At 35.5% G+C, this 17,321-nt stretch overlaps 1 protein-coding gene across 1 annotated transcript; it reads left to right on the top strand.

The window, feature by feature from the left end:
• Window positions 1-6,457: 6,457 nt before the first annotated feature.
• On the top strand, window positions 6,458-11,318 carry LOC115978148 (NAC domain-containing protein 86-like). Its single transcript, XM_031100172.1, has 7 exons — window positions 6,458-6,576; window positions 6,695-6,989; window positions 8,376-8,653; window positions 8,775-9,107; window positions 9,365-9,802; window positions 10,330-10,408; window positions 10,499-11,318. The coding sequence occupies exons 2-7, from the start codon at window positions 6,833-6,835 to the stop codon at window positions 11,197-11,199; spliced, it is 1,986 nt and encodes a 661-aa protein (XP_030956032.1). The 5' UTR covers window positions 6,458-6,576; window positions 6,695-6,832; the 3' UTR covers window positions 11,200-11,318.
• Window positions 11,319-17,321: the final 6,003 nt, after the last annotated feature.

The raw sequence follows: 17,321 nt of genomic DNA, 5'->3' as shown, positions 1-17,321 counted from the left end.
TTGATTGGATTTGTGATGATGTGATTTTGTTTTGAACACAAGATATCCTTCAATTTGGTTGAGGAATGGATCGAAGATCTTTGGAACAGAATTACAATGAATCTCTGGCTATGAGCTTGTTAGAAATTCTTTGTTCTTCGTGTTCTTTGTGTTCTTCGTGTTCTTCGTGTGTTCTTCGGGCGTTCGTCGTCTTCGAAGGTTTGTTGTGGAATTCTCCGGGGCTTTAGAGGCTTGAATCCGTGGAGCTTCACTGATTTGTGGTTGTTTGAGGTTTCTGGAGGCTTTTGAGCTTGATTCCAGTGAACTTTGAGATCTAGGCAGATAGTTTGGATGATTCTGCTTCGAATGTTCTTTGTATTTGAAGATTTGTGGTGGAAGTTCTTCGGGGCTTTAGAGGCTTGAATCCGTAGAGCTTCACTGATTTATGATTTGTTGATGTTTTCGGACCTTTGAGCTTGATTCCCGCAAACTTTAAGATCTAGGCAGATGATCTAGATGATTCTGCTTTGAATGTTCTCCGATTTTGGGGTTGAAGTTCTTGAAGTTCCTGGAGGCTTCAGGGCTTGATTCCAGCAGAGCTTTTTCCCTTCTCAATTCTGGTCCCCCTAAATGTCTCAGGAAGGCTTCTATTTATAGGAGTTTTGGGGTGGGTGAGCGACACGTGGCGGAGCTTGATTGGTGACACATGTCACAGCTTGATTGGTCCGCTTAAGTCATCGCTTACACGTGTGAGGCTGCCTGAGTCATCGCTTACACGTGCGAGGCTGCTTGAGTCATCACTTACACGTGCGAGGCTGCTTGAGTCATCGCTTACGCGTGCGCTGATGCGTGATTGGCTCTTGCATGACACTTGGCAAATTTCTGTTGGCTTCTGAATAGTGATAGCAAAACCTAGCAGCAATACATGGTGTTCTGTAATTGGCTGTATTTTGTGGACTTGGTAATGTGACGTGTCAGCTTGTGATAGGTCGGAAATTTTCCCTCTCTACAACACCAATCTCACAGTAGTCACATCAGTGGAGTCCAGGTGAGCAAAGGCAGACTATACTAAGTATTGTTAGAGACTGGTTTAGCAACATCCTCATCAGTGTCTCGATATGCCCTAGACTCATTTGATCACATTGGATTTAACAACTTTGTCTTTCTTTAACTTAATCATTTTACAGTTATGTTAAAACCTACTAATTGTAACGTATCCTTGATTGTGTTGCAACATCTACAAAGCAACACAACTTGACTCCTGTAAATACAAAATATGGATGTGTTATCAAATAGTCTTCCTTTGCCCTCCTGCTAGCTTTGGTTCAATCGCTTTCAAAGTCATGTTAGTTTAGACTGCATCATTCATAGCCATAGACAACATGCTGGCACGCTAATCACTAAATTCTTCTATCTCGTAACGTAGTCAAGGTAACATATGGCATTTTGGGGTCTAAATAATGACCCATGGTCTCATAGGACTCACATATTCACTCGCCTCCTGTAGTGGTCAAAAAGGCACATGTATGAATTGCATTGTACAATCTTTGTCTTGACACTATCCAACTGCTTAAAATGAGTACTCTATTTGCTGGCCCCTTGGGTGCAAAATTATTCTGCGTCCGCGTGTTTTTTTTTTTTTTTTTGCATGCGTTTCAGGAGATTCATGCATTGTTACGGCTACTGTATATGAACAGTAACCATAACTTTTGACCATTCTTCCGTGAACAATACATCCATGCACTGTTTACAGAAGCACAAATCTCATTTTTCAACAACTTTTTCATTAAAAATGGGTCCCACAGTACTATTCATCCATTTAAAAATTATTTTACTACAGTGTTTTTAGTTTTCAGTTTTTAATTTCAACAAAATAAATTTTATCCAAACAGACCTTTAATATCTTGCATTTGACTTATGATAGGTTTCATGGATTCAATTTGTGGGTTATCCATGCACGATTTTAATCAGCAAGAATATCAGTGGCCTCATCTTATAGTCCAAACTAAGGTGACATCTATACGTATATGTCTCGTCTTCTTTTATTCTCAAGTATCAAAGGAATCTCATATTAAATTTGCACGTTTCCAAAGCACAAAATTACACAATGACTCATTTCTAGTCGCTACCTAAGCGCCAGAGTAATTGCTAGTGTGAGGGAGTCCATTTAAGCCTGTCAACATACTTTTTCTCCATGAAATCCAAAAACATGGTGAGTGTGTATACTCTCTAAATGATTATAGAACATATCAGGTATCATGTGCACAATACTTATGAATGACCTATATCATCGACGAGAGGTACCAATTTTACTATATGGTCAATCACAAATACTTATTCTACATGTTCAAGTAGTGTTCTAAGACCATTACTCTCAATTAACTAGCATGTATGGTGACTTTTGCACTTCGATCATTAAAGATAACTCCAAAAGTAAATGACAAAACTATTTTAACTAATTCCAACAAAATCTGAAACTCTTAATTGTAATTTTGGTTTCAATTAGCAAGTTCATCTTGCGACCATGAGGCATTTCATAAATCCCTCTTTGAAGACTCTAATGCATGAATGCAAAAATGCTGATTGAAATGAAATGAGAGACTCCCTATTTATAGCCACACTTGCACTGTTTTAAAAAAGATGCAATAGCGAATAGACATATTATTCCACTACGTTTACGTTTCGGATACTCATAGTAAATAGACACTAAATACATAAAATTAATTAAATACTACTTGGACTGGGCTTAGCCCAAATGCGCACGCAACACGCAACTGTACCCAAGCCCACCTAACCTGACTTGACTTGGCTCGATGAAGGCAGTGCATGCTCGTTTGTGGCGGAAGTGCATGCTCTTTTGGTTAGGTTCTGCCCCCTTAATTAAAGTTGGGTGCCCACTGGGGCCTAACACAATAGCCAATTTCCTTGTATATAAACCATATGAAATGAACTATTTAGACCTCTTGGTTTATTTTAACATGATTAAATCAACTTTATTGCATTACCCAATTATGATGTCCAAATTCCAATGGTATTATGGAATTCTCATTAATTAGCTACAATAAATCAAATTGGAATAAACTAAATGACATAGGTGATTTGTTGACGAAGTGGAAAACTAATGGACACTTCCAAAGGATATAAAAAAAATTAAAAAAAAAAAAACACTGACGATTATCACCAATCCTAAGAAAAATTTCACTATCAAAATCGAAGCGTATACAATTGAAATAAACCCTTATTTCTATTTATTACCTCCAGTAGTACTTATAGATGTGATCCTACATTGCTCTAAGTCTCTTGGACACTACTAATATGGAATTCTCCATACGAACCTCATATGCGACTCTAAGGACTACTTTGAAGGTTTGATCTCTATAACAAAACATTGGCATTTGACTTTGTGGCTTCAGCTCTTGATTTGCACTATGGCAATATCAATACCATTGAAAATCATCTCTAAACAACACAAGCTTATTTGCCACTACAACATTATGAAAATTGTGCTTAATGGATCTTTAAATATACTATGTAATTAGGGTTACAATTTCCCATATCATCAGTTGACTTAAAATAAAAACATGTTAGGGAAAAAATATTGAATTCATGAGTCTCAATCGATCAAGATTCAGTCAAGAGTTGATTAAGAGTCAGTCAAGAGTTGGTCTAGATCACATAATCTCCTTTTCTTTGAGCATCCTAGTCTCCTGGACATGATTTTATATTTGATACTTGACACTTACAACTCAAAACCTAACTCTATCCAACGTTCAATTTATTTTCTATGTGAGACTTAAAAATTATACCACTTTAAACCATGTTTAAATGAGCATTTTAGGAGTTAATTTCTCATTCATTCTTTAATGGTTTTAGGTGAATGACTCCATGATGAGCCATTTTTTAGGAGTTAATTTCTCATTCACTCTTTAATATCTTTTCATGTGAAAAAACGCGTCCCAACTCGGACCCACCACAAAGGACATGTGAGTCCCCTTTTATTTTGGCTAAAAAATGGCAACTTAAGCACTTGCAAACAGCCATTTTTGCAACATCTTCCAAACCAAACAAAGTAAGGATGGACAAGGAAGACAAATAAGAGAGCAAAATAAGTCTTAGACTACCCAACTCGATCCATTTAGAAAGGCCAAAGCAGTGAGGCATGTCAGCAAAATCTAAGATGACACATTATGTTAAACGCATGAAACCCGAGATATTTGTCCCTAATTCTAGCCTTGACACACTCCCTGAGCCCAATCATAGGATATGGCGAAAATCATGGAATAATGTTTGATCAATGTGGGTTTTAATTAACGAATTTATAAATAACCCGAAAGGTTCAAATGCATAATCTGATCACCCTTACCTTAATAATGATACTAATACTAATATTATATTTTTGGCATATTCATAATAATGTGAGAAGAAGACAACCAGTCAAACACCTTGGAGAAGCATAAAACCCAGAAAAGGAGAAAAGCACCAAAAGATGGATTGATGGAAAGGAAAAGTAAAGAGAGAGAAATACTGAAATATAGGGAAAAGGATGAGAAAACTTACAAGTGATCCTGCTCTGCCGCGTGGAAACTTTACTTCACGTGGCCAAAGCTGGCCCCACATGGGCCCCTGCTACTGGACCGTAGTCTTTCGTTTCCTCGCGACCTTCTGCCTCTCACGTTGTTTTATTAGGATTTCATTTGGGACAGTATGGTTAGTTTGAAAAAAAAATTGGACTCAACCCACTTTTGTGACACAATTTTGTTGTAACATGTTGTAAATAATTTTAAAAAAAATAAATTTATGTGAAAATAATAAGTAACTAATCACAATTTATTATATAAAATAATTATAAAAAAATGTGTGATGAAAGTATGATCTTAGAATTGCTCACTTTTTTCTTTTTCTTTTTTCTTGAATAATTAGCTATAGCCTATACTTACCCACAATATATATATATATATATGTATATATATAATAAAAATAAAAAAAGAGTTACGATGACTTATAATTCCTTACTCTTGATATCGTTATCATGAGTTAGTTGTAGGAAAAGCAGAGGAAGGTCTTATATAGATTTGTCATTCAAACTGAATATATTGGGTAAAAGATCTAAGAAACCAATGTTAACCAATTCAAAGTAATCGGATTCTCAAAAAAAAAAAAAAATCAAAGTAATCGAAAGTAGATAGAATTTAAGTATAAAATGTGTGTTCTAATTTTATAGAATTTGACTTTTAAATTTCATAATTTACCCTAATAACCTTAATTTTTCTTATTGTTAAAACACTTTCAATTAGATTTTATTTTTGAATGGAAAAGTGAATTGTTAAAATTTCGGCTGCATAAGATTAGGCCCATTGTATTGCATTTCTATTATTTGTACAACATATATACTTTGCTATATAAAGAGGCAGTCGATTGTACAATGTTTCACATTCAATACAATAAGATTTTAGTCTTTAATATGATATCAATGTCACTGCTTTGATTTTTTAGTGTCTCAAGGTAAGTGACAATAGTCTATTTCTTACTTCACCAAAAGACGAGAGCTGCCAAAAAGAAAGGAATACCCTATAGTAGATCGGCAATTAGTGGGATAGGCATTAGTGGGATAGCCTATCTAGTTACCTTGGAGAGTCAATGGTGATTGAGCGAAAAAGTGAAATGCATGAAATATGGTGCCTTTCAAATATCAAAGGATTTTGAGAACAATGGTTGAGGATTGTGGTGCAGTCATAAATTGACTAAAAATATGGACCACATAGAAAATGTTTAGGTGAATGGTAGTGAAATGGTAAACTTGTAAAGATTAGCATAAGGAAGAGGTTCTTCAGGTTGTGAAAATCCCAAGCTAAAACTAAATCCATCCCTTCAATTTATGAAATCAAACCAAACTAACCCAAACATGAGAAAGCCTAATTAAGCTTGTCCGTTTAAGTTGCAATGGTAAGACCAATCGGTTTTCAATTTGAATGCACATCCATAGGACCATAGCAGTATTCCTTGTAAGGATTTTATTCTAGGTTTCCTTTGTCAGTCATTATTAAGCCTATTGGCTCCTGTAATTCGTGTATAATGGTTTTGCTAACCCTTGTTGCTTGTTTGGTAATATTGTTTGTACTATACGTAGTACTGACAACAGAAGATTGATTAAATGAGCATGTGAACATGACATTCTTCAGTTAGAATGCCGCCGAAATTCGTTTTCCACAGTTTCTAGTTAATCATATGGAAAAGGCCGGCAATGCATCCAATCATACGTTACCACGTGGACCACTGATTCCGAGAAAGGACAAGAACGAAGTATGGGATAATTGGAGAATTTGTGAGAGAGATTGAGGGGGGGAAAAAGTTGCTAAAATGGTAGCTTCAAAAGAAAGATAACAAGAATCATTGTTTGATTTGTGAAAAAACAAATGAAAAGTTAAAGGTGGCGGCAGCCTCCCATTACTTTTGTTTCTCTCTTTCTTTTTGTCTTTTTTCTCTTATCAAAACCCCAAGCAACTCCCACATTCCACCTCTCTCTCCCCTTTTTATTTTCCTCATCAACTCTCTCCTCTCTGTCTCCTTCTCTCTCTTTTGGATCTTCTTCTGTCTAAGGTCTCTCTCTCTCTATCTATCTCTACGTATGCATGTTTGTTTCATTAACATGCATGGTTTTTATCTAATGTGCTTACTAACTTCTTCAGGGTTTTGCTTTGTTTTTGTTGTGGTGCAGTTTTAATTGTTGTACAGTTGTTTGAATTCAAAGGGCTGGTCTTGTTTTTTTGAATACGAGGCTGGTCATTATTTTCTTTCATTTTTGTTTAAAAAAGGACAAGAAGAAGTTCCAATTAAGAAGGTGATCATATATAATATGGCTCCTGTTTCATTGCCTCCTGGTTTCCGCTTCCACCCTACCGATGAGGAACTCGTCGCTTACTATCTCAAAAGAAAGATCAATGGCCGTAAGATTGATTTGGAGATCATCCCTGAGGTTGATCTATACAAGTGTGAACCTTGGGACTTACCAGGTATATCCCTTTTTCCCAGTGTTCCTCTTTTTTGTTTTCTTATTCTATTTTTAATTTTTTGCATATTTTTATTTCATTTTAAATGAAAAACGAAAACTTTTTTTTGCATTATTATTATGAAGTTGTTCATTGAGCCATTTACTTGGTTTACATGCCATCCACAATGTTGCTTGATAACAATGATAATTGGGGAAAGAAAAGAATAAGCGGTTGGTAAAAGAAAAATCAAGGAATATTGTTTGCTTCTTGAAAAGTTGTCGAATTATGAAGTTAATTAATTACATATATGTGTGATAAAAAAACTTTTTTCTTAAATAGGGTTTGCATGATAATTCTTAGCTGCTTTCTCCTTCTCTCTTTTGGATCTTCTTCCTACCTTACTGCATAAATAATATGAAAAATTTTCCTTGGCTTTTGCACTACACATCATTACTAAATGACCTACCACTGAAATTATAATAAGATTTTGGAGAATAATATATAATCAGGGTCATTTTTCTCTAAGTGCGTATCTAGTTCATTAGAAATCTGACTAAGATAAGGCCGAAAGATGTTCATCATGAAACCTTTTTCAAAAGGTGATCACACCCATATTGAACCTAACCATTGCTTTAGACACGATTTAGCTTCTTTTTCCATTTTTCTATTTATGAAAATTACTTAAACTCATTGAACATGCTTTATATACTAGTCAAATATCTTAACTTTAACATAAAATATAGCTCATTCCACCTTGGTTTTTTGTTTTCACTGGAAAAAGGAATGGTACTTGGGACGCTAAGGCATGGTCCCTCCTTTTTAGATTTTTTTTGTTGTGTACATGAAGAATTGTAGGGAGACAACTCGGGTGACCCAAGTCAAAAGACAATATGGAAAAAGTAAAAGCATTGCATTGTCTTCGAGATAATGAGTTTCAACCAATGTACCAAGGCTTTTTGTAGCTTTAAAATTTACTAGTAATATTTTAAATACATATATTTTGACTAACATGAGCTAAATGACTAATTCCCAACTCCAAAGGGTACATAAACATATTAATTATTACAGATTCTAGATCACGGAAGCCCTATGATTTTCTTATATCTAAATTTCTCGCCATGTTAATATCTAAGAAATGAACCCTAGTAATATGTTCAATGCTTTAATAATTATTCCTGTTGGTGCATGCAGAATTTGTAAATGTTTTGAGTTTTAAGTTAATAGAAAGATATTTCTGTCACATTTTCATTGTTCAACTCTTTGACAACATGAAAAAACCAAAGGCTTGTGTTTAATGGCTTTCATTATGGTTGCTCCTAAAAACGAAGTACTCTCTTTCGAGTCTACCTACACACGGTCACTGCAAGTGCTATGACATTGTAAATTTAACGAACCTAAACATTACAGGAAAATCATTATTGCCTAGCAAAGACCTGGAGTGGTATTTCTTTAGTCCAAGGGATCGGAAGTACCCGAATGGATCAAGGACTAATCGTGCAACTAAAGCTGGATATTGGAAGGCCACCGGGAAGGATCGAAAAGTGAACTCTCAGACGCGTGCCGTGGGTATGAAGAAAACCCTAGTTTACTATCGAGGGAGAGCACCTCACGGTGCTCGAACAGATTGGGTTATGCATGAATATCGTCTAGACGAGAGAGAATGTGAAATTCCTTCAGGCTTGCAGGTACATTAACCTGTTTTCTTATTTTTCTCATTCATATGCCCTCAAAATCATTTGATTTGTGTATAATTCTCATACCACTTGATGACCAAATACATATTAATTTGTAAATTAATATTTGCAGGATGCATATGCGCTTTGTCGTGTGTTCAAAAAGAGTGCAACTGGTCCAAAAATAGGAGAGCATTATGCTATCCCTTCTACCAGTTATCAACTAACTAGTGACCATTCATCTAGCATTGAACTGTATTCCGAAGGAAGATGTGAAGACTTGGAGAGCACGGATTATCGAATGCCATATGATAATTCATGCTCGCCCAACATGGTAGCTGGATCATCACATGATATCAGTGGAACTAGAGATGGGAAATGGATGCAGTTCTTATCAGAAGATGCATTTAATTTCACACCTCCACCATTTTCAAATTATGGAACCGTTTCATACCCTCCATCTAAGGTAAAATTTTCTAATATAAGACATTTTAATCAACATATGTTGTGTTTAAAGCATTTTAACGTATTTGGTTACGTACTGCCTTTTAAAGCCTTACATTTTCTAGGTTTAACTATTCTTTAATAAACCTTCAGTGAATAAGCAAATGAATTTTCAGCAAAAGTTACATCCAAATGCGCTCCCTTTTTTTTTTTTTTATTATTATTATTTGAGAAGCCCAAATGCGCTCATGATCATACTATTTTCTTATGCCTTTGCAGGTAGATATAACATTAGAGTGTGCAAGGTTGCAGCATCGGTTCTCACTTCCTTCATTGGAGATGGAGGACTTCCCTCAAGTTGGATTCACTGACTTTAAAGTGTCACAATTAACACCCATATGCGAAAGTGCAAGCGAAACTGATATTTTGCAGGAAATTCTTTCAGTTGCTCAAGCTTCTCAGGAACTGACAAATCAAAATAACTTTCCGGGGACATGGGGTGGAAATTATGCCCCGGATGAAGATTTTTCCTTTATGGTTGGCAGAGATACTTACAATCAAGTTAATGATGTGAGTGCTGAGAGGTATATAGACAAACCCTGGGAAGATCCAAATGCAAGGTCAATACAGATTGGAGGTCTAGATGAAGATTTTAAGACAGAAAGGATGACAGAGAACTTAAGATGGGTGGGAATGTCAGACAAAGAACTAGAGAAGGTACCTTTATTTTATTTGATAGATATGGCGGATTTATCTTGTTAGTTTTGTTTTCTTTTATAAAAAATTTCTCAAAATTAATTGATAAAAATGTTAGGAAAAATAAAAGGAAAATGCTAAAACTTCTATAACATTGTCACTACAAAATATAACCGATCTAATAATAAATGTGATCAACATAAATATATATATATATATTTTTTTTTTTTTGGGTAATTAGTGATTTATACTTTATAAGATTTATATAGTACAATTTATAGGATCACAAACACACAAAGTATAACCATCAACTCAAAATGATGACTAGTCAAAATATGCCGACTATGGAAAGGCATACAAGTAAGGAACCATACATATATAATAGAAAAAATGCCTTTGCACTAGGAACCAATATCATTGTGCACCCTAGTTGCATCGCATCAAAGTATATTTATTAGTTCTTTAGCACGACCAGATCCATGAAAGTGCTTAATATAGATCCTTACGTATATAGTTTTTTTCTTTCTTTTTTAATACTTAATGGACAGAGTTTTATTGAAGAACACAAGGTCGTTCCAATAGAAGATATTTCAAACTTTCCAAGAAGAGAAGAGCATGAGTTTCAAGGTATCTAAATGGCAGTTGCTTCTTTACCTTCTTTTCTATATTCTGACCACTTCATTTTCCTTTATTACATTAACAAGCGTTTAATTGCAGGAGAAAGTGGGCATGACAAAAGCTGTAAGGAATTCAATGATTCAGAGATGAATAACTTCCAACTTGGATTCATCGATGAGCCAAATGAGAACTTTCTTGATGATGGAAACTTGGAAGATTATTCAAGCTCTCCGAGCTTCGAGGTCATCGAGGAAGTTAAAGTTAATCATGGAATGTTCATTTCAACTCGCCAGGTAGCCGAGACATTCTTTCACCAAATAGTGCCTTCACAGACAGTTAAGGTCCACCTAAACCCCGTGCTGGTGAGTAGCTTCTCAATAGAGAAAGAAGATTCACAAATTACAGCTGAGAATAGAGCTTCCTTCCTTAGAAAGTTCAAGGCATTCGCAAGAGGGAAGTTTGTGGCATTCACCAAAGCAGTGAATCCATGTGCAATCATGTGTGTGGTCACACTTCTTTTGGTGCACATGTATCTTGGGGAGCATATGGAAGAAGAGAAATTGATGGATGGCTTTAGCTCAACTGGCAGTGTGAAAGAAGAAGGTTGCTCTAACAATGGGAAAAGCAAGAAAATACCAGGCAGAATCAAGTGCAATGACAAGAGGGGACAGGTTTCAGTGGTGACTAACACAGAAGGGGGGAATAGCTTTAGTGCTTTTTTCAAGAGAATAGAGATTTTCCTCACCGTTTCTTTGGCTCTTTTTACCATGTGGGCTAACCACATTATACCTAGGGATTGATTGATTGATTTTTTTTTTTTTTTACTTCATTTCTAACCATAGTTGCTAATTTGGGAGGGCAAAAGTTACCCTTCTCCATATTATAGGCAGCTACATCTCAATATACTTGTACTTCTTATCGACTCTAAATTATTTGATAATTAATTGTTCATTTCTATTTATAGAATTTTCACATATCTGTTTCAAGATAGGTTGGCTGCAGTATTGACATTATCTCATCTCTTGTATTTGACTTACGCATTTATGAATTCTTGTAATATTTATCATAATATCATTTGTATTATGTAAATAAAATACATCAAACACTCAATAGATTGAGTGAGTGAACAATTAACCCAAACCAACTTATGTTTCAATTTTGATATCAGAGCCATCTCAACCCTCATGGCTTCCAACTTCTCTCTTCATCTCCTTCATCTTCCCCCACACTTCAACCAACTGATACTTCTCCACAAACTACATATGTTCTTTCTTCGTCAAATGCTAACCATTTTTGATCCCTCAAACTTACCAACAAAAATTACCTTTATTGAATAACTCAAGTGATTCCATATCCCAAAGGCCAAGATCTTATGGGTTTTATTTATGGCTCCAACCGTTGTCCACCTTCCACGATATGTGTTCACAATGTCTCGACTCCAAATCATGCCTTCATCTCTTAGACTTGCCAAGATCAACTTCTAATTATTTCTTATATCTTGGATGAGACTCTACCTCTTGTTGTTGGTCTCAATAACCCTCAAGACATTTGGGCTAGCTAATCTTGAATCCTCGCTGGCTTCTGCTTGCAACATCCAAAATTTTCGTATTCACATGCAACTCTAAAGTCTCAAGCATGCATGGTGAACTCTCTATTACACATTTTTTACATATGGTAAAATCTCTTGTTGATGAACTTATTACAGTTGATCGTCCTCTCTCAACTCAAGGCTTCAACATTTGTGTTTCATGAAAAGATGGTGTGGGTGGAGAAGATCGGCCCATACACAAGGGCCCACAATGCTTAGGACTAAGGAAATAGTAATAAATGGATTAAGCCCGGCCCAATGAGTTGTGTTACAACTCGACTAGAATTGATAATGGAAAAGCCCAAGAGCCCAATTAGGGGCTTCGGATTTCATTACGTATCCACAGTTTGTGTCTTGTCTGACAAGTTCATCTCGAATTACCAATGTCATAGGCAATATGGTCGAGGAGCTCCCACTATACAATGAGAATAATTCCAACGAATTGGAGAAGATAACGCCTGGATTTGGCAAAGGTCACATTCACATTAAATGGATGTTCCCCCTTGATTAACAAGGCTGCATTTATAACAAAATGACCAATCTGACCAGTGCTATTGACACATACTCACCTCTCGTAAGAGGTGGAGGAGACCCTTGATGGAACAAGTATCCATCCCACTACTGAAATCCATTGCTAAGATAGGTGAAAAGGGAGGAGATAGAGCTTATTCCCCTTCCCCAACCCCCCCCCCCCCCCCAAAAAAAAAAAACTTAAGGGAATGCACAAATAGAGAGAGAAATATCTTGTTCACTTGTTTTTGATTAAATATAACATCAGCATTATTGTGTTCATACTCCTTTGGGGTTTTCGCTCTCAAGTCCTTATTAAGCTTTAGTGCTTGATTTCCTTTTTAGTTCTCCCATTATAAACCCCAACTCATTTATAATAAATTAATTGTACCGATTGAAGCCTCGAATTCTCACTCGGTTTCGTACTCCCAGAGATGACAAAGAAGCTTTTTCATTGTTAGAGTTAATTTGATCAAAGAATAAAATTACATTTTATACCTTTTAAACTTTTTAATAAATAGATTTACTGATTTTTAATTTCAAGTACTAAAACCAAATTTGTTGTGAATCAAGATAATTGAAAGATAGATTAGTTAATTCGAGGTGACTAACCTCCTGAACTTGAGAGAGGAAATAAACATTTTTGGGTTAATTTTTTACTTAATTCTCATTAATGCATTCAACGTACATAAACAGCCAAGGATGAGACAACCTCATCAACAAATCCTTAAACATAGGAAATAATTATATCCTAAAACATAGGGATCAATTTAGATACAAGTAAATAACAATACTAATCTACTACAACCTTATTCAAATAAAGATCAATTACCAAGCCTGAATTTAAATACTTCTAATGCAAATAACAATTTATCCAACACATTATCTTGGGTCATAACATTCTCTTCCCCTTCAAATGAATCTTGTCCTCAAGATTCCGAGATATAAAAATTGATACTTGCTCATATTGTTTAGAGAATACTCGACCTCAAACTTTAAATAGTTGAAGGATAAGAATTCAGACCATAGATATTTGCACTAATTCTTTAAGCATTTTTGTGAACGGAAAAACCTTGATTTTCACATCCTTGAACTCACAGGGAATGACAAATTCAATTGATGAAATTAGACTAGGCTTATTCGAAATCATGAGAAGATCCCTTTGATTTATCTTTTCCACTTCATTAATCCTTTGATCTTCAAATGTAATTTGTATAGCAAGTACATCCTCCGACTTATTACTCTCTAGAATTATTGGTGATGCTTGGAATACATCACTTCGATTCTCCGAAATTTCATGGGATCCTTGAACTTTTGATTTTTCTTTGATTTCCAAAATTACATTGGATTGTTCATCTAACTATCTAAGACCTCTATCATTTAATCCCACAAATCTTGCATCATTGCTTCCATTCTTGCTATGCTTTTGGACATATCCTTGACAATCTCTAACATTCGGTTGCATGCTCTGGCATTGTTCATTGTTCTTCGAGATTGAAGCATTGATATAGGCTAGACATGATTTACTTTGTTTGATGCAAAAACTAAATTTCAAAATATTTCTTTTTTCTTTTTTTGGGTGTGAGTTGTGGGAACTAGTGTGTGGGGTTTTTTTTGGCTGGGTCAGGAACTATTTGGGGTTTTAAGTCAGGGGCAAATAAAAAGCAAGTTGGACGTTGTACGGTTACTGGTTGGAAACTTGGACTCTTGATGGAACGGGTTGTTTGGGGTTTGCAGATCCAGTGTTGTTTTGCCCCTTTTTTTTTGGTGGGTTGTACTTGTAGATTGTGGCTGGTTGAGTAAGATGGTGGTCGTTTGGTAAGTTGTGATTTGAAAGATGGGTTTTCTGCTCGGTAGAAAAAAATACATTCGTTGATTTATTTTTTTTGTGTTATAGTGGTTGTGAGAGGATTGAAATACTTTAATACCAAATGTTGTGAACCAAGATAATTGAAAGATAGATTAGTCAATTCGAAGTAACTAGCCTTCTGAACTTGAGAAAGGAAGTAAGCATTTTTTAGTTAATTTTCTGCTTAATTTTCATTAATGCATTCAATGTATCCTAAAACATAGGAACTAATTCTTTCCTAAAACATATGGATCAATTTAAATATAAGCAAATAACAATACTAATCTACTATTACATTATTCAGATAAAGATTTATCACCAAGCCTAAATTTAAATACTTCTAATACAAATAATAATTTATCCAGCACATTATCTTGGGTCATAACAGAATTTGAATGAGTTTTTATTTTTTTAAATTTTCTTTTTAAGTAAGAGTTAAAATTTGCCAATAGAAGACTTTAAAAATCTAGCTTATGAGTGGCATGAAAGTATTAAGGGGATGTTCGACAACCCGACAGTCCTCAGTCTCTTCTGTGAGTTCTGTCTAACACAACTTATGGCCAAAAGGAAAGGGAACTTTTGAAAAGATTTTTAGGAGTATTTAATGGCATTTTTTCTTACATCCCCAGTTCCCATGCTAAAGACACTTGAGCTCTATGATATCAAGATAATGATAATGATATACAAGGTCATCACGGGTGCTAAGATGCATGGGAAGATGGGGTCCAATTTGATATTATTCAACTCAACCCATCTTTTTATGTTGCTTCTTCTTGTGAACACACCGCTGGATGAGCACTGCAAAAGTGCGACTGGACCTGCCTAACCACCCAATCACATCTATGGTCTTAACTCTTAAGCTTCAGAAAGAGAAAGTATAAAATATTGATTTCTCTAGTCATTACAATAGAAAAATGTAAGGTTGAATTTATTCAACCATCTAATTGGCTTTATTTCGTGTCAAATTTGTTTGTAATTCAGTATTTAGTAACCCTGTATTTAGGTGGGTTTGATGTAAGGGTAGTGAGTGAGTTAGAGTGAAGATTGCTCAAGAATGTGCAAGAAAACAGAGACTCGCGGCTTGGCCTCGCGGGTGACTCGCGGCTGCAAGCCGCCAGACGCAGCACACGTGTCAAGCATGCTGGAAGGTGAACAGTCATGCAAGCTGGAGCACTATAGGACAAAACAGGACAACTGGCCATACGGTTATCTCGCGACTGGATCTCGCGACTTAGTCAAGCCGCGAGGTCAAGCCGCGAGCCACCCCTGTTTTGTAAAACCTGACGTTTCACATTCCTCTCTCACTCCAGTATAAATACCCCTTTTACCCACGATTGTATGAGAGCTTCCAGAGAGAATTTTGAGAGAGAAACCCTAAAGAAAAACAAGATTGATTCACCCACAATCTATACATTAGAGTCTCTTCAAATTCCTCAACTCTCTTCCTCTCCATTGTCAAATCCTTAAGAGGCATTATACCAAACCTAATTCTCACCATTATCATTACTGTGAGAGAGCTGTTTGGATTTCTGGGAAGCAGTTAGGAAGAAACCAATCTTCATTGGTTGATGTTACGGTCTAGTAGTGGAATCCGGGAAGCTAGAAAAAAGAAAAAGGTTCGGCGCAACCTCGTTGGAGCAAGAAGCTTGGAGGGCTTAGGTGCACTGGGTAGATTAGGCTTGGAGGGTCTATTACTGTCCATGTATCCCAACTGTATTTTCTAGTGGATTGTTTACCGCTTGGAGGATGGCGGAGAGGTTTTACGCCGAAGGCTTCGGTTTCCTCTTCGATAACACATCGCATGTTGTCTTTGTGTTTGCATCTTCCTTCCTCTCTATCTTTGCCTTTTTATTATCTGCTGTGGATTGTGTTTTGTTTCGGCTTAGATAGTTTTTACCAATTCCATATTATAGCTTATGTTAAGTTTCCGCACACTAGTTGTTTGACATATTGCTTGAATTGGTTAAGTTGTAATTTGGAGGTCTAAACGTTCAAAGGTATTTATACACGTTTTTTAACTTTCAGAAAATATAAGTGCTTTTTCTGTGAAGGACTGATATATTAAATCTTTACTTTATCAACCAAAAAAAAAGATATATTAGATCTTTATGTTCATTAAAAATAAACAAAGAAAAAATATCTTTGTGCATATAAGGTTCGTTTACACCCATTCGATCCATCCACTTGAGGGGGATTAGCCAGAGCCTAGAGGTCCGTGAATAAATTCGATCTATAGTTCTATATAGCAGGCCCTCATAATAAAGCACTTGTTCACAACTTTTCTCCTAATAGATTTTACAATTACCGAAGAACTTGATTGTGAGTAGTAATGGACACAATTGACACTCATAAATCCATTACTTTTTCTTCATTTATAGTTAACCACTTTAATAATTATGAAATTTGTTATTAAAATAGTTGTGTTTGTGGCATTATTGCAAAAAATCTCAAAATCATTTGATCATAGTAAGAACACAAATTCTCAACAACAAAAAGAAGAGACTAAGTTACAATTTACACCATTAAAATTTAAGGTAATTTTAATTTTATCCTATAAAATTTGAAAATTTGGATCCACATTCCTATTATTATATAGTATTTCGATTTAAACCTTTCTAACCTTATTTGTTGATAAAGTGTTTATTAAATGCCAAATAAACCTACAATCTTTACCATTGGCCCAATTAAAACACAGTCACACAATTTACAAAATATATATATATATATATATTAAATAAAATAATTACTAAAATTCACAACAACAAAAAATAACTCTCTCTCTCTCTCTCTCTCTCTCTCTCTCTCTCTCTCTCTCTCTCTCTCTCTCTCTCTCTCTCTCTCTCTCTCTCTCTCTCTCTGTGCCAGGGGCGGAGGGAGGGGGGGTCGAGAGGGGGCACTTGCCCCCCCCTAGCCTTCTCAAAATTTCTCAAGCTTTAGTGATATAAAATGCAGTAAAAGTCTCCACTTGACAGTTG

Source organism: Quercus lobata, chromosome 2, assembly GCF_001633185.2.
Source record: "Quercus lobata isolate SW786 chromosome 2, ValleyOak3.0 Primary Assembly, whole genome shotgun sequence".
Lineage (NCBI taxonomy): Eukaryota > Viridiplantae > Streptophyta > Magnoliopsida > Fagales > Fagaceae > Quercus > Quercus lobata.
Note: the sequence above shows the minus strand (reverse complement) of the source record. Positions and strands in the feature narration are given on the sequence as shown.